This window comes from Arachis hypogaea, chromosome 7 (assembly GCF_003086295.3).
Source record: "Arachis hypogaea cultivar Tifrunner chromosome 7, arahy.Tifrunner.gnm2.J5K5, whole genome shotgun sequence".
Classification (NCBI taxonomy): Eukaryota; Viridiplantae; Streptophyta; class Magnoliopsida; order Fabales; family Fabaceae; genus Arachis; species Arachis hypogaea.
This window is the reverse complement of record NC_092042.1, coordinates 56022870-56041011: the sequence shown is the minus strand read 5'-3', so window position 1 is coordinate 56041011 and position 18142 is coordinate 56022870. Positions and strand designations below refer to the sequence as shown.

Here is an 18142-nt window from a genome sequence, read left to right as displayed (position 1 = left end):
GTCGTCGTTCCTAACGCTGTCGTTCTGGGACAAACCTTGCAGCAAATTGTTTGTATATATATATTTTGTACTCTTTCTATCTAAATTTCCGTATCTCATTAAATAATCGAGGGAATCTAATTGAATCTAATGAACACGCAACATGATATCAGTTTTGTCCTTCATTTTATATTTTAAATTTTGATGATCGTTAACTTCTATGAAAAATATTAGTCGTTTGAGTAAAGTATCATTTTTGTTCTTAACGTTTGAGATAAATTTTAAAGTTATTCATAATGTTTTAATCGTCCTATTTAAGTTTTTAACGTTTTAAAATTGACTCAATGTTATTCTGTCATTAGAGATTCGTTAACAGACATAATGGCAGGATAAAATTGAGACAATTTTAAAATATTAGGAACTTAAATAGGACAAAAATATTGAGGACAAAAATAATACATAAAAATAAATTTTAATTTAATTTTATCTTTCAATAATATCAATTTTTTACTATACATAGTATTCAATTATTTTTTAATTACATCTAAGTAAATTACATTTAATCACATTACTTTCATTTTAAATAAATTTATTTTTTTATAATTTTAAAGAATTTTGATACATTAGAGATAAAAGGTATAATTTATATTTTATTGTATATATATTATTTTTTTCGCAAATTTATATTAGTCATTTTACAAACATTTCATGATAACTAAAAATCTTTAAAAATAAAATTATAAAAAAAATTAATTTATTTAGAATGAAAGTAATATGATTAAATATAATTTATTTAGATGTGACTAAAAAGTAATTGAATACTATGTATAGTAAAAAATTGATATTATTAAAGGATAAAATTAAAATTTATTTCTATGTATCGTTTTTGTCCAATGTTTTCGTTCTATTTAAGTCCCTAACATTTTAAAATCATTTCAATTTTGTCCTGCCGTCAATTCTGTTAATAAATTCTTAATGGTAGGACAACATTAAGTCAATTTTGAAACGTTAGAAACTTAGATAGAACGATTAAAATGTTAGGAACAACTTTAGAATTTACCGTAATAATACTTTACTCTAGCGGTTTTTATTTTCATATGTGCGAGGATTATTAAAACTTAAATACTAAAATTATTATAAACTAAAATGATAATATAATCTAATTATTTAAATGAAATGACTTGCGTATTAATGTGTTTATTAATCCATCTTTTTATTTGCATTTAATATATGCAATATTCAGAGGCGGCCGACACTTTAAGTATAAAACAAAAAAAATATAAGTAAATAATTTTTAATCAGTCAACTTTAAATAATTATAATTAATAATTAATAATTTTATATTTTTTAAAAATAAAATTTAAATAATTACTAATTAATGACTATTAACTAGTATATGGAGTGCAGTTTAAAAATGTTTGTTGATTTATTGTTCACTAAATTTCTGTTAGTTACCTAATGGAATTGAAAACGAAAAGAAGAGTTAGTTAGTATTGGTTTAAAATTATAACAAAGACAAAAAGAAAAAATAGAGTAATGCTAGAAAATTAACATTTTTTGAACTAATATTTATCAGTTTTTTTTAAATTATTTTTTATCTTAAATTTATACCTTAATTATAACCCATAATTCTAAACACTAATAAATTATAAACTATAAATCTTAAGTCTTCAAAAAAAAAATTGGCTCATATTGACTAATTAAAAATTGATTCTTTACTCTTTTTCAAAAAGAATATTAGTCACATAAAATGTTTCATTTAATATTTTACATTTTAATTAATATGTTTTCGGTTTAAAATTTAAAAATAGAAGTATGATATCTTGAAGCCTGAAGGCTTGGAGCTATAAATAGGTGAAGGTTGAAGAGATCATACATGCATTCATCCACAGAGAATAAGAGAAAGAGAGTCTTACTTCTTTCACTTGATTCTAAAAAATGAGAGTTGCTTTTGCTTTTCTTCCTCTTGCTTTCCTTGTCCTGGTATATGTTTCCCTTTCATTGTTTTTATGTTTAAATCCCCTTAAGATAGAGCTCCCATGAACTGAGTTTTATAGTAAACAACAACTCAAATTAAAATTTACCACTGTTTTAAAAAAATTTAAAAAGTAATTCGTCATGAATGCACGCATTCATAAAATTTCATCTATTATATGTCATATTACATAACATAATAAATGAAATTGTAGTCTCTAAGATATACGTGTTTGTTTAGTTTAATATTTATAATTTTATTCATATAATATTTATAATTATATATTTGTTATATTTAAAATTTTATAATTATTAGACTAATTTTTTTATTATTTCTCGAATATTATTGGGTTTGTGTTAGTCGCTTTAGTCGTTTGAGAGTTCGTTCATGTTTTACTGAGTTTTAATAGTTTTCATTGTATGCTTAATAATATATTGGTTTCTATTATTATTAGTATATTTTAGACGTACGTTTCTTCCATTTATCCAACACATCTATAAAAAAATTGTAAAACTTTTTACTTTTATTTTCGATCTTAACAAGTGATTCAAACATTTTTAGCTAAATCCTTCTTTTATTTGGTTATTTGTTTAGATTAATATTAGAGAGAAAATAACATAACATTATTTTATTTAATTTATTAGTATTCATAATTTTATATGTATAATATTTATAATTATATATTTATTATATCTAAAATTATTTATTTATTTTAGCAAGAATTAAATAATACAAAATAAAAAAATAAATACATTAAAGAAAGCTAAAAAAAAAACAAGTTATGATTCTCTATGATTCCCAAATTATAGCTCTTAATATTTTTGTTTATTTATTTGATTTTCAATATATATATTTAATTTCTACGGCGGTAGAAATTTAGGTGCAGTCGACTTCACGTGAAGTTCATAGCTGAGAGCCGTTAGATGAAATTTTAGTCAAATAAGTCAAATTATCTAAACCGCTCTCAGTTATCAACTTCACTTAAAGTCCACTGCACCTGAGTTTCTATCTTCTACAGCATAATGGCATTTCGATAATTACTTTTGCCTTGTTTTGTGTGGAGAAGCTTGTAGCTTCAGTTGAATCAAGAAAAGATGCAGGGGAATATTGGAAAATGATCAAGGACATGCCAGAAGAAATTCAAGGCCTCGTTAAATTCAATGAGGAGCAGCAAACTGAAGGTTTGAAGCCTCTTATGGTCACAGAAGAAGTAACTATGGAAAAGAAGGTGTTTACAGAAGATAACGAAATGGATTGTAAGGAAAAGAAACAGGTTGTTAAAGAGTTTGAACCAAGACCCAATGTTTCAGCTTATGGTGACAATGAGGTCGATGCTAAGGAAAAGAAGCACGTTGTGAACGATTTTGAACCAAGACCCAATGTTTCAGCTTATGGTGATAATGATGTTGATGCCAAGAACAAGAAGCACGTTGTGAATGATTTTGAACCTAGACCCAACGTTTCAGCTTATGGTGACAACGACATTGACGCTAAGAAACAAAAGAAATTTGTGAAATCCTTTGAACCAAGACCTAATGTTTCAGTTTATGATAAGGACAATGTTGATGCTAAGTAAAAGGACATGGTGAAACACTTTGAACAGTATGAAATGTCACTACTGGTTATACTATAATGATGAATAAATAAAAATAAATGCATCTTAAATGATGTAAGTTAGTTACTCCATCGATCTATTGATCATTTTGAATTTTTTTGGACACATTTCATAATTATTCCATTTAAATATAATTTATTTCTGGATATATTAATTTGTAAATATATAAACAAAATTAAAAATAATTGCTCATTAAAAATAATCAAATAATTTATTTATATATATAAATTAAATATATATAAAAATATATAGAACAATAAATAGAAAGATATGCAAATACACGCATTTAGTTAATTGTTGATTTTTTTTCGGGCATATATAATTTAGTTACATTTTTTGATAATTTTGTTTGTATAAATATTAAATCGATTATGTTATTTATATATTAAAATTAGTTATTAATATAAAATATATATTAAAATAAATTAAAAGTGTTTTATATTAAACAGATATACCTCGTAATCAAAAGCTGATTAGATTTAACACTTCAATGAATATTTTATTCAAGTCAATCATAATTGAACAAATGGAAACCTGAAAAATAGGAGGATACATGGATGGATTTTGAGAGAGAAAATAAATTAGGGCGCCATTCACCTAAAAACGCAGGAAACGTGCTTTTTTAAAAGACATAAATGGGTTAGTATAGTTGAATTAGTTTTTACAAAATAAAATATTTTTAAATATATTTTTGAATTTTTTTAAATTAAATTAGTCTTTTAAAAATTATAAATTAATTATATTTATTTTTTAATTATTCATTAATTTTTTTTTAAAAAAATTGATATCTTAAAATATTAATTGATAACATATATCATTAATGATAGACCCAAAAAATTTATGTTGGAGGTCCAAAATAATACATATTACTATCAAAATATATATTAATACAAAAATTTATTTTGAGTTGTTGTCTAGAATCAACTATTCTACATTAAATTCTAAAAATTTTTTATTAGAAGAAATTAATGGAGTGACTTCAGATTTTAGTGATAGTTTTTCTTTGAAATATATTTTCATTATTATTTTTAAAAGAAAAAAAATATATTCTAAATTAGTAAATTGATCAATTCACTTTAAAAATTTATATGCAACATAATTACATATAATAGAATAAAATAAAAAATAAACAAATAAATAATAAAGATCACTAAATTGAGAATAAAATAAAATATATAAATTGATGAAGAGAATAAAAAAATAAATTAATACCCAAACTATAATTGTTTGAATTAAAATTTATAATTAAAAATATCAAAAAGAGAAACAATGAAATTGAAAGATATATAGAGTCATAGAGAGCTATATAAAACAAAATAGAGAATTTAAAATTTACCTTTTGACGAAGAAAAGATGACCACTAGATAAGAAATAGAAAAAGAAGGTTGAAAATGTGAAACCAAGAAGATGGTTTAAGAGAATAAATGAATGATGGTTAGGATTTGAGAATAGAAGATAACTAAATTTGATTAGGTTAACTAATAGTAAAAATGATAGAAAGATAAAATGAGAGTGGGGCAAGTGCCCCTCATTACTATGCATGGGTCCCTGTCTGTATATAATACTTGATATGTTTAATTGAATATTGACCAAATATATTTATAAAAATTTATTAATTTAGTCATTTTTTTCAATTACAAAAATCATATTTCTAATATGATCTAGTGATTAAATTAATAGATTTTTCATTTTTGTAAATATATTTAGTCAATATCTAATTGAATATGTTATGTGTCATGTATGTTATCAATCAATATTTTATATCATTAATCAATCGTTGACAAAAATTGTAAGTAGAATAATTGAAAGAACGATATAATTAATTAGTAATCTTTAAAAAATTAATTTAATTAAAAAAATCTTTCAAAAATAAATTCAAAAAATATCTTATCTTTCAAAAATTAATTTAAGTATTAACCGGATATATATGACTTCTATTAATTAATATTCCACATATATGACTTCTATTAGTTAATATTCCATTGGTCAAGCCGTGCTACTTGGAATTTGGGAGTAAATCAAATTAAACTCTCGTGGTAACATTTATGGTTCATGTACCATTAATCTATTTTGTTAGAATAATTATTTAAATTAGTCTCTAAAAAAATTTAAAAATAAATATTTTAGTTTTTAAAATTAATATATAAAAATATTTTTAAGATTTTATTTTAACAAATAAATCAATTTTAAGTTTATTTTTTGACAGAATAATTATTCAGATCCGTTTCTAAAAATTTTTAAAACAAACATTTTAGTCTCAAAAAAATTAATATATAGATCAATTCTAATATTTTTTTTTATTAGATATAACAGTCTTCTATCTAAAAATTATTATTATTATTATTATTATTATTATTATTATTATTATTATTATTATTAATTACACAATAATACTATATCATAATTTTTTATATTTTTTGAACAAAATAATAAAAAATTTATTTATTAAATTCTTATGTATGTATTTATAATATAAAAAAATATATATAGTCACTCAATAATAATAATAATAATAATAATAATAATAATAATAATAATAATAATAATAATAATAATAATAATAATATTTAATAAAATTATTAGAGATTATGCTATAAAATTATTATTCACTCTAATGAAAAGAATGTATTAATATACTAGTATCATCAATCACATACACAAAACTAAATTGATAATAACAAAAATTAATATATAATAAAAATAAAATAGACAGGAGGTTATTACGTTTGATAAAAAAATATTAGAAATTAATTTATATATTAAATTTTATTAGTGACTAAAATATTTACTTTTAAAATCTTTGAAAATTAATTTTGATAATTATTTTATTAAAAGATAAACTAAAAATTAATTTATCTGTCAGAATAAAATTTTAAAAATTGATTTATTTATTAATTTTTTTAAAAATTAAAATGTTTGTTTTTTAAAATGATTTGAATAGTTGCTCTTCCTCTTATTTTAAAACGAATTATTGTATTTTAGTCAAGTGTATTGGTCTTTTTTGTTTTATTCATATGGGTCTAGTTTTTGTAACCATCTTAAATGTATATCAAAATTAATTTATATATAAATATAAAATTTTAAAAATTAAAAAGCAATTTTACTCTCACTTATACGCGTGCATTTTTATTCTCTCATATTTATGAATTATATAGGTTAAAATTATCTCTTTTTTTTTATTTTCAGACTTAATTCTCTCTTTATTTCACTATTAAAAAGTTGTTTATTATTGAGAAATTTTTAAAATAGAATTTTACTATAAAAAACTAAAAATATCCGACAAATTTTTTATTAATAAAAAATAAAAAATTTAAACTATTATTGACAAATTATAAGATCTACCGGTAATTTTATCGATGTAATTGGTTAATAAATGTGTCGTAAATTTAAATATACAATCTCGAGCTCCATTCACACGAGCCTCTAAATTTGACTGTTCATACCGATAAACTTCCATTCATTCTCTCCGTTGCACAAGCTTCTTTCACCGTTGCTGCCGTCACTCACATTGCACGAGATCTCTCTGTCACTCTTTACATCACACGAGCTCCTTCCATCGCCGCTCTCATCGCGGCTACTCCCTTCGTCCCCATTATCGCAGAGCACTCTCTGCTGCCGCTCTCGTCGTGTCTACTCCCTTTGTCGCCATCGTCGCACGAGCTCTCTCCGCCGCCGCTCTTGTCGCGTATGCTTCCTTCGTGAATTTCAGGTGTACTCTGTTGCTTAGAGTCGAACTTAATTTTTCTGTGCCAATTTTAGGTTTATCATACTCTACTTCGTTAATCTGGCTTTGTAGTATCTGCATACAGTCCAACCAGGTCCAAAAGGAAGATAACCAGACACCCAGCTTTCAAGACATGGACACCCGACAACCACAACCCATGCTTCCCGTCCCCACTTGCTTCCAAACACACGCCTGGTGGCCATCTCCCAAGCTCGGTGGCACTTGGTTCCTGGAAGTGCAATTGGGCCACCCAAAGTAGAAGACTCCAAGTTTGGTGTGCAACACTCCTCAACTCTCAGGATGCAACAATTAAGACTCAATTTCAATTATACAAATCATTAAAAGCCTTAATCACATCTGAAGATTGAAGATTCAAAATTCAAAGAGATTAGTTATTGTTAATTCTTTCTAGAAAGATAAATATTTGGTCGTTAGGATTTATTCCTAGATTAGATTTGAATTATTATTTTGATTTGAATTTGAAATAGGTAGTTAGCTATCTTATCTTTCCGAAAGATAAGATTAGAGTTAGTTTTGAATTTGAATTTTAAATAGAACTTAGGATATAAATAAGTGAATCCTGTTCACAAGAGGGGACATCATCCATCGAATCACACATCTCTCTCATGATTAGGATTAGTTTCTTTTCTATCATGAGTTACTAAACATCCTCGTTTGAAGGTCATGAGCTCTATTTGGTTTAAGGATTAATAATATAAGTGTTTTTTTATTTTAATTCATGCTCCTTTACTTTTTCAAGATTAAGTTTTCTTCTTCATCAATAATGGTTAGAACTATTGAGAAATATTCTAATTTTGTCTTGGATTCTGATTTTATATTTGAAAAAATTAATTTCAGAATTAGCTTAAACTCATCTCACAATCTTCACTTATCCAGAACTAGTTTGAATAAGTGACATATAATTCGGCTAGTGATAGTTTTTGAAAATTGTGTGGATTAAAATTGAAACTGTTCTTCACCTCTTCTCTCGATTAGTTGATCAAGGGATTGGCGATTAATTGAGTTTAGAGAAATTAAATCTCCAAGAGATTGTGGTTTGATTATAAATGATTTGTTGTGAAAAGACTTTTGTAAGAATTAAATAAGAAAGCATAAGCATTGTTATTCCAAGAATAAAACTTCTTGGATGCCTTCAACATTCTCATCTATTAATTTTCTTCAAATTTCAAGCATTCTCCCAAGTCTCATCTATTAGCAAAGCTCTTTATGACAGGAGCTAGCATCAATCTAATGCCTCTGTCCATGATGAAGAGGCTACAAATTGAAGAGGTGAAGCCAACTAGAATCTCATTGTAATTAGCCGACCGATCAATGAAGTTTTCACATGAGATAGTGAAAAACGCATTGGTTAAGGTCGAAAAGTTTATCTTTCTCACCAACTTCATAATCTTTGACATGGAGGAAGATGATGATACCTCAATCATCCAAAGAAGACCATTTTTAACCATCGGACAGGCACTTATTGACATCCAAAAAGAAAAGCTAACACTAAGGGTTATTAATGTTTTCAAAGCCATGCAACACTCTAGCAAAACAGAGAATTACATGACAATTGACTTAACTAACACCTTAGTCCAAGAAATTGTAGACAAAGGAACCCCTTGAAGACCCTTTGTATCACATAGATTCTTAAACGAAAGAGGAGCTAGACAATAAATGTTTAATGGAAGATGACACTGGAAGGTGCTATGAGGCACCCTAAGTTCCAACTAGTGGCGGATCCAAAAAATTTTGATAGTAGGAGCAAAATATGTATAATATAATAACAATCTTTATAATAAAAATATTATGTCTATATATAAATCAGCTATCAAAATATTCATTAATTATTATATATTTGTATATAAATATATGTATTGTTTAATTTATTTTTAATGTATTTTTTATTTCAATATGTATACAAGTAGTTATTTTCTATGCACATATAACATGATTAATCTTTAAAATATCTAATTTACAAATTAAAATACTAAAATAATAATTTAAATAATAACACATAATTTAAAATTTTATTATTATTTAGGTTTTATATTTTTAAAAAATTGAGTAATCTTTTTCGTAACAATAGAATCGAAATATCTCTCTTTTTATATAGAATAACGCTACACATTCAAGTTTTTTTTTGTTAAACAAGCCCAACCAAATTAATCTAAGATAACAAAAATCATTTATGACTAACATTATTTTATGTCTTATTATTTAACTTTGTTAGACTTAGTTCATAAAATGACTTGAATGTGTAGTATTACTTTTATATATATATATATATATATATATATATATATATATATATATATATATATATATATATATATATATATATATATATATGTACTTATTTAGAAATTTACTTCTCATATAATTAGAAGTCAATTTTTATTGAGATTTATAGTTGAGAAAGTTCTTTCAATTAATACAGTTGTTACTAAAAAAAATAAAAACTAATATAAAAAAAGATAAATAATACTCTTTCAAGTCGATTTCTAAAAAAAATATAAATTTCATTTAAATTGAGAATTGATCATTCTAATGACATCTAATATGAAATTTTTAAATTGATTATAATGTACCAAAAATTGAATAAAAAATTATTGTCAAATTTAATAATTTAGTGGGGACAAAAAAATATTATTATCATATACTATTCAAAAAAATTTTAAATTGTAGTGGGGGCGCTTGCCCCCACAACCACCCACGTACATCCGTCCCTGGCTCCAACCTGGAAGACTTAACGTCAAGCAAGTAACATTAAAGAAGCACTTGTTGGGAGGCAACCCAACTGATGTGAATTTTACACCACAATACTACCGACAAGTGCACTGGGTCGTACTAAGTAATAAACTCACCGTGAGTGAGTGTCGATCCCACGAGGATTAACGAACTAAGAAAGCAATGGTCAATCAATTAATCTACTCAGTCAATCAAAATTAGGTTTGAAAGGCTTGAGCATAAACAGCAATGTAAAAAAGAAAACAGTGAGTGTTGAAAGGTAATGTGATTAAAAGAGTTAAGGTTTTAGAGATGTTGAGACGTCCGGATCAATAATTTTTACTTTCCACCTTGATTATGCAAAGATATTTCCATGGCAAATCATTAGTAATTAAATCCTAATCCCCTGGTAATTCAATTTCTATTTAACCTAATTAATCGCTAATTTCTTAGTCAATTACTTAAGAAAAGAGTTGAGCACATTCACTAATTCATAAGCCACACAATTCATAAGAATCTCCCCTAATTGATTCGTTGTCACTTATCAAGTCTAGTTTCAAAACATAAGAGTTGCGAGAATCGGTTTTCAAGCTTAATTCAATTAATCAACTTTTCCAATAAGTTAAAAGAATTCAAGTCAGAGAAGAATTATTTCTCAACACATTCAAACCTTTTAGAATAAAGAACGAAAATCTTTTCTTAAGAAAGTATCAATGCATTAATTAAAGGTTTGAAAAGCTAGAATATTAGTCTATAGGAATCACAGAGCTCCTAACCTTAACCAAGGAGAATTAGTTGCTCATGTTCTTCAGAGAAATCCTATAATTATGAAAAGTAAAAGTGCCCAAGAAGTGGTGCGAAATTTATAATCCACAAACAAACCGATAAGTGTAATACCTCACGTGAGGACCACCCTAGATTCTGAAGCTAGCGCCAAACTTGAGCTAGACCAAGTTTGGCACCACTCAGTCTGCACATGAGTGTCGTCCATATGTTGATCCTGGCGCCAAACTTGGAATTTCCAAGTTTGGCGCCACCATGCCAGCAGTGAATGGATACCTTGTGATGATCATGGCACCAAACTTGGAGATTGTCAAGTTTGGCGCCACCCCTTGGATTGTTCAGGCTCCATTTCTTCCTTCTAAACTCTGTCAAATCCATCCGAATGCTACCTAAAATAAATCAAGTTACACACAAATCAAAGTAGCGTTCATAGTGTCTTAAAATACCTAAATCTTGATTAAACTTAACAAATGCAAATGCAAATTCACTAGGAAAAGATAAGAAAGATACTCACACATTACAACACCAAACTTAAATTGTTACTTTTCCTCAAGCAACCAAAAATAATATAAACTTTAGATGTGAATTTGCATGAGAGTTGAGTTTTCAATAAAGCTCCTGTCTGTCTCAAAGTGGGGTTAACAATACTAAAACCCTGAATAGTTTTGGCATCTCACTATCCTTTAAATCTTAGGAATGTCAATGTCATTCGGAATTAGAATCCGGATAATATTATGAATTCTCTTGCCTTTTTACTTCGGATTAATCCTTGAACACAGGTTTTTTCTTTTTTTTTTTCTTTGGTGCTTTGCACCTTGAACCTAGCCGTGACTTTAAATACATTGTCTCAAACTTTACTTGACATAAAAACACCACAAGCACTTAACTGGAGAACTCTTTGAGTTCTAATTTCTCTTTCAATTGCTCTCAGACAGTGGTACTCAAAACCTTTGGCATACTCTGTATCTGCACTTGGCCTCGACTCTTAGTGATTTATCTCAAGGATTACTTGACACATTCACACTACAAGAATATGGCTAGGAAAACAACTCTTTGAGCTTTCAATCATACTTAACCTTCCTACCCATTGATGCTCAAAGTCTTAGACCTTGCCTTTTATTTTCTTTTTCTTTTTCTTTTTACTGTTTCTTTTGCTTCAAGGATTAATTTCTTGTTTAATTTAAAGAATCCATAATAGTTCTTTAAATTCCTATTCCTCATGTAACAACATCTTTTGATCCAAATTCAAATATGCACTGTTCATATCATGCATTCAAAGTCACAGAAAACACCACCATATTTAAGTAAATAAGACTACTCTTAAATATAGAATCAATTTCTCATGCAATATACCATTTTTTTCTTTTTTTTTTTTTTGATTCAAACTCCGTGAGCTATACATGAGACATCTTTTCAACTTAAAAACAATCAACGGAATCAAGTTAAAGCCTAAGAGATTGAAAAAACTAAAGATCATGCAGGCAATCAAAGCAACAGAAAACAGGAATATAACATAATAGGAACGGAAGAGAAATGGAAAGTGAAAAAGGAACTAAACCACCCCAGTCACCCCGGTGGGGGTCTCTCTCCTCAGGCTACGGTCCATATGGTCCTCTCAGGCACCCGAAGTCATGTCTCAGCTGAAAAAGTTCATGGCGTTGAGTATCTTGCTCCGCCGCCAATTGATGGAGAAGAGTGTTGTGAGCCTATGACTGTTCTGTACTGCTCTCATCTAATCGAGAGAAGAAGTAAGCTGTTCCCAGTGGCTATCCTGTGTCATCCTCATCTGCTCAAGAGAGGATGTGAACTACTGCCAGTATTTCTGAGGCAGAAAATAGTGTCTTTGAGGTAGGGGAGGCTGGTCTTGCTGAGCCTCCTCTTCAGCTTGCTCTCCTCTGTGGACCCTCTGGTACTCCCTAACATATTCCATAGTCTTTTTGGTGATAGGCCTCTCAATTGGAATAGGAAAATCATTTTTCACCTTCACCCTAGCGGCTTCATAGAGGCGGTAGATAAGATGTGGGAAGCCCAGCCTAGCATGTGTAGAGAAGAGTTGGAGGCAATGCTATAGATCTGCTGTGCAATGATGTCCTCTACCTCCACCTCCTCTCTCTTCATAATGCAGTCAATCATAATAGCTCGATAGACCTCCGGATGGCTATCCCCTAGCCAAAGGGAGAAGGTCACTGCTCTTAAGTTGGTTCGGTCTCCCTTCCGAACCTATTCTCCATTAGGCCCCTGGAATGCATATCTCAGAAGCACTTGGTCTAATTGCTAATCTCGGTTTACCCTCTCGCTGTAGCACTCTGCCATATGATTAGGGAGTTGCAAATGGAGGGTCTGTCGGATACTCCTTTGACTGAAGTCAACGATTTTTCCTCTCACATAGCTCTGGTGGTTCATCTCATTGACTCGAACGACATCCTTATAGGTGACCCAAAGGTTGCCATAAAATTCCTGAACCATCAATTATCTTACCTAAGTGTGTGGGTTGCACAGAAATTGCCACCCTCACCTCTGAATCTGGAACTGGAATTCCGGATACTCGTCCGGTTGAAGTGCAATTTTCATTTTCGGAATCATAGTCCTCTTTGAAGTGACCTCATAAAAATGCTCCTCATGTAATTTGGAGCAGAATCTCCTTGAATCATAAGAACTGGTGGCCGGTTCCTTTCTTTTCCTCTTTCTTGAGGTCTCACTGGTCTTCGGTGCCATGAGATCAAACAGAGAATAAGCGAAGCGACAACATCAAACTTGAACATTTGCTTGTCCTCGAGCAAAATAAAATGGAGCAAGGAGGAAGAAAGAGGGAGGAGCACGCACCTCCCAGACGTTCAGATAACCCTTTTCTAATAACTCTTGAGACACATCTGGTATTACCTAAGGTACCTGAGTACAAGCCTAAAATGTCATATCCTTAAAGGTTTCAGAAGGTTTAGAGAGATAACTGTTAATTTGGTATAAATAAATTTTTATTCAATACATCAAAGAATTTTCTTCAAAATAAACTAATCTATAATACCACTACAAATTTCAACACCTCACTCATACTTTTTACAAATTTATGCAAACGTCCACGAAAAAAAAATTCATGTCTCTTGTGACATAGCCTAAAAAATCTACATCTAGATAGATTTATACATACTTTAATGCATATGTATTCTTTTTAACTTCTATTCTTGCAATACATAAATGATAAACAAAATTCCTTGTTATGTAGTCCCAAATTCACATTAATGTCAAATTTGTGTTTGCCCCTCCTAACTTTCCTTCACAGCCAAAAACAATTTACTATTCTTTTTTTTGGTTGATAAAATTTATGATTCCATTCACTAATTTTAATTGTAGTATTTTCAATTTAGTTATCATCAAATTTTAAATCGCAACAGAGTATCATCCGCAAGGAACTCATTACCATAAATTTTAATTTACTTCATTGCCAGATTTTTTCGCATCCCAAACTTCTCAAACATGCCTTGGCCCATTTATGGGAGCTGATCTGCATCCCACACACCTGACCCAACCATAATTCAGCTCGGCTAGGACTACAGCTCACGCTTTCACATCCCAGCCTTTAGTTGCAAGCGGACAGCCTTTAGTTGCAAGCGGACACAGGAGAGATTGTCTGTGTTTGTACACTTCTCAACTGCTCCACCCGTTGCATACCCACTGTGAACCCCTGCTCTTGGTGTACACTCAAAACAACTTCCCACGATCTTAGCCACTCACATTCATTTATAATATATCTGGGTAGATTAAATTGACGGAAGCTGCCATACCTGAACATCTTCCATATATAATAGATATAACAAATTGCACAAATGAAATGGTAGAGGGCCTGAAATCGTTACCTTTAAATAACCGCCAGTAACATGGCAAGGGTAAAAACGCTGAAAATTCATGGATTTTACACTGTTTCTTTCACTTTAGAGGATCTAAATCTAGTGAAATACGATACAAGTACAACAGCTTAACCTGATTTAAAAAGAAAAAAGAACATAAACCAAACAAGCACCCTACAAATGGTTTGGGGCAATTTGTTTCTTGAGCAAACACTAATCTACAGCAAAGTTTCAAAGACAGCAAAGCCTAAACAGGAAGAAGCCATTTTTAAGTGAGTTTATTTGTATGTAAACGGGAAAGTGACATATTTAACACTCGCATCCTGTTGATCGCTGTTGACTGCTGTTTCCAACATCAATCGTGTCTGGCAGGTATCTTTAATAAGCACAGATTATCCACAAGGAGAACAAAACCCCAAAACGTTATTATCAGTGTCATATTCAAAGAATAGAATTTACAAATATTAAAAGTTCTATCACGGCTGGAGTAAAGATCAAATAACGCTTTGAAGATGTTTTACTTGAAAGAAACTTTAGCCATACAGCAATATTCCGGGATATAGAGGCAGATGATTTCAACACTCATTCTAAAATCAGGCATCAGTTGTGTAACACCAACTAATTCCAGCACCAGCAGTAACAAAATAAGGACAAAGGAGGTAGAACATGCCATTAATGAGTAGTTACCCCATTGAATATATTATCCAAATCTTATCCCAATTATTACTCTTCATATTTACCTATTTAGAGATACTTAAGTACAGTAATGGATTATGTATATGTAACTAGCCTTCTTCCCATTGAAAACCTAAATTAATAATTCCAAAAAATCAGGGGCGGAGCTAATGGAGAGAAAGGGGGGCAACGGCCCCCCTAATTTTAATTTTTATATGTAAATTATACATAAATTTCAGTTTAGCCCCCCTTAAAATTTTATTTTAGTCTTATTTTATTGTGTAAATATTTTTGGCCTCCCTCTAATATTTCATCTAGCTCTGCCCCTGCCAAAAATAATAAACAGAAGCATGATCCTTATTGTATGATTAACGACTTTTGATTGATAAGGGTGTTCCCGTTGCCTACCATTAATGCTAAGTTTTGACCCAAACCAAAATTTAATCACACACAGAATCCTTTTATTCCAAGATATTACTATACATATAGTTTGGAACTTTTAGGACTCCAGCAATCACCAATATCGTCCACAATCAAATAGCAACAAACTCTGTGTGAACTTGCTTACATACATGATAGAAGAGAAGCACATGTTTAGGAACTTACAGTTCTTCCTCTTCACCGCTTTTCAGGGCATCCTTTGCTATGCATTGGAATGCTTCTTCAACATTAACGCCTTCCTTGGCGGATGTCTCAAAATATGGAATATTTCCTTTAGATGCACACCAAGCTCGAGCCTTCTTTTCTGAAACCTGCAAACAAGAATTTATTTGTGTTCATATGGTGTCTGATATCAATGAGTTTTGGAAAGAACGAACAAGAGAGAAAAAAAAGTTAAATAATATATATAATAATAGTAGCAAAGCATACCACTCTACTGTTCCCACCATCAATATCAATCTTGTTTCCTATAACAACAAAAGGAAAATTCTCCGGATCTGAAGGACTTGCCTGCCAACACAACCGCAGATTTACTAACACATAATTGTTAAACCGCAAAAATTATACACAAAAATGAACACAGGCATGCCTGAATCAGAAATTCATCTCTCCAGTTGTTAAGGTTTTCAAAAGATTTCATTGAATTAACATCATACACAAGAACACAGCAGTCAGCACCACGATAGAAAGCAACTCCCAGACTTTGGAATCTTTCCTGGCCAGCTGTATCCCAAATCTGCAAGGTTAAGAATATATTTTAGACAGAATAAAGTTTCCATTGTTGCAACAAATCGTGTTACAGAAACTAAAAGAAGCTAAGCATGATCGAGCAGTATCCAATGCACGAACCTGTAAGGTGAAAAGCCTGTCTTCAAATTGCACTTCTTTGGTTAAAAAGTCTGCTCCAATGGTAGCCTTGTACTGATTACTGAACTTCTTATTAACATATCTAAAATACATATGTAAAGGAAATACCTACTCCAAACCCGCAGCTTACTACAGTGTAAATATTTTTTTTTTGGGTGTCTGTGTAAATAATGTAATACTGTAATTAATATACAGTGTTGAAATGTGAAAACATTTAAGGTATGAGGAAAAAAAAAAAAGAGTACCACAGGATACTGGTTCATCAAAGATGTCTTACCCACCCTGCAAAGTTAGCAACAGTACTGCGTCAAATACACTGATTTTGAATCACCGAAGACCGGTGTTTGACTGCTTCTAAGAACTCAAACAAATGCAACATAAACAGTCACATAGAGCAATAGTTATAAATACTAGCAGGTAGAAAATCTGAAAATGTAGATCTTAATTCCAAATGATAAGTAAGCTCTTTGGACACAAATAAGAAAGAAAAGTTCAGCAGAAGCAGAGGAATAATTTAAGATAAAAAAAATGATAGGAATCAGGGAAACGATTAAAGCAAAGTGCGTGCCCTAGAATTGAGAGGCGGAAAGAAGAGACGAACCCGCTGTCGCCGAGAATGATGACCTTCAAGAGAGTTCTTCTTCGGGAAGGCATGTTAACAGAATAGATCGGAAACAAAGGTGTTTGGCGGCGAGAAATTGCGTTTGTTGTGACTTGTGATTGAGTTTAATTTCTTCAAATTCGGTCGATGAGTGAAGTTTCCGTCTACGGTGTGCGACCGCTCACACTTTCGTCGCTCCTCAGCTAGCTTCTCCTTTCTTTCTTTCCTCTGTCTCGTGCTTCAGCTTGACACTGCCCAACCCAAGCAGCGCTTACCTGATTTTTCTTTTTCGATTTTTTTTTAATTTTATTTTGTCTTTCAGATTAGTGGCCAGTGACAACTTGAACATCACATCACCAGACACCAAGAACGCCCAATGCAAAATCACCTTTTAGAACTGGATAATTTTTTTTTCTTAATTTTATTTTCTTTCATAGTTTCAATTCTTTTACAATCATACTTTGAGCTAATCGTCATTACCGGCCATTTTCTACTTAAGAATGTTCATAATACTAATAAATTTATTAACTAAAAATAAAACATACTTTGTACCATAGAAATAAGTTTTGATTGATAAAATTACTATTTGGTAATTTTGTCGATAGATATTATTTTTTAATACAAAATCAGTCTAGTGTTTTAAGTAAAATTGTTAGCATTTAAAATTTTTATAAATAAAAATAATCGTTTACTCTAATATTTTTAATGCATGAAACTCTCGTGATTAATAATTTTTAGTATTTTTTATTATTATTTAATTAATATAATTATCAAATAAATTTTATTAATTTATGTATGTAAAATTTAAAAAATATAGATACAAACTGTATTAATTAATATGTACAAATTCTAGTAAATATAAGTATAAATTATATATTTTTTATATGTAAAATTCTATAAATATAGGTAT

The 18142-nt window shown here is 29.5% G+C and overlaps 2 protein-coding genes across 2 annotated transcripts; one reads left to right on the top strand and one right to left on the bottom strand.

Annotated features, from left to right (window-relative positions):
• The first annotated feature begins 1827 nt into the window (after window positions 1–1827).
• On the top strand, window positions 1828–3635 carry LOC112703142 (uncharacterized). The gene is made up of 2 exons (XM_025754464.3): window positions 1828–1962; window positions 3021–3635. Exons 1-2 carry the CDS (start codon window positions 1918–1920, stop codon window positions 3528–3530), a joined length of 555 nt encoding a protein of 184 aa, XP_025610249.1. The 5' UTR covers window positions 1828–1917; the 3' UTR covers window positions 3531–3635.
• Window positions 3636–14640: 11005 nt separating this feature from the next.
• LOC112703140 (ras-related protein Rab7) lies at window positions 14641–17667 on the bottom strand. The gene is made up of 7 exons (XM_025754463.3): window positions 17233–17667; window positions 16887–16913; window positions 16614–16713; window positions 16354–16500; window positions 16194–16274; window positions 15930–16075; window positions 14641–15024 (listed from the first exon to the last, which is right to left on the bottom strand). Exons 1-7 carry the CDS (start codon window positions 17283–17285, stop codon window positions 14958–14960), a joined length of 621 nt encoding a protein of 206 aa, XP_025610248.1. The 5' UTR covers window positions 17286–17667; the 3' UTR covers window positions 14641–14957.
• Between the last annotated feature and the right edge of the window lie 475 nt (window positions 17668–18142).

What these genes read in the sequence shown, in the direction of transcription:
- LOC112703142 (XM_025754464.3), top strand. Translation starts at nt 1,918, where the DNA reads ATGAGAGTTGCTTTTGCTTTTCTTCCTCTTGCTTTCCTTGTCCTG. An exon ending in CTCTTGCTTTCCTTGTCCTG is followed by an intron (nt 1,963 to 3,020) that starts GTATATGTTTCC and finishes TGTGTGGAGAAG; the next exon opens with CTTGTAGCTTCAGTTGAATC.
- LOC112703140 (XM_025754463.3), bottom strand. Translation starts at nt 17,285, where the DNA reads ATGCCTTCCCGAAGAAGAACTCTCTTGAAGGTCATCATTCTCGGCGAC. An exon ending in ATCATTCTCGGCGACAGCGG is followed by an intron (nt 16,914 to 17,232) that starts GTTCGTCTCTTC and finishes CTAACTTTGCAG; the next exon opens with GGTGGGTAAGACATCTTTGA. An exon ending in ACAGGCTTTTCACCTTACAG is followed by an intron (nt 16,501 to 16,613) that starts GTTCGTGCATTG and finishes TTAACCTTGCAG; the next exon opens with ATTTGGGATACAGCTGGCCA.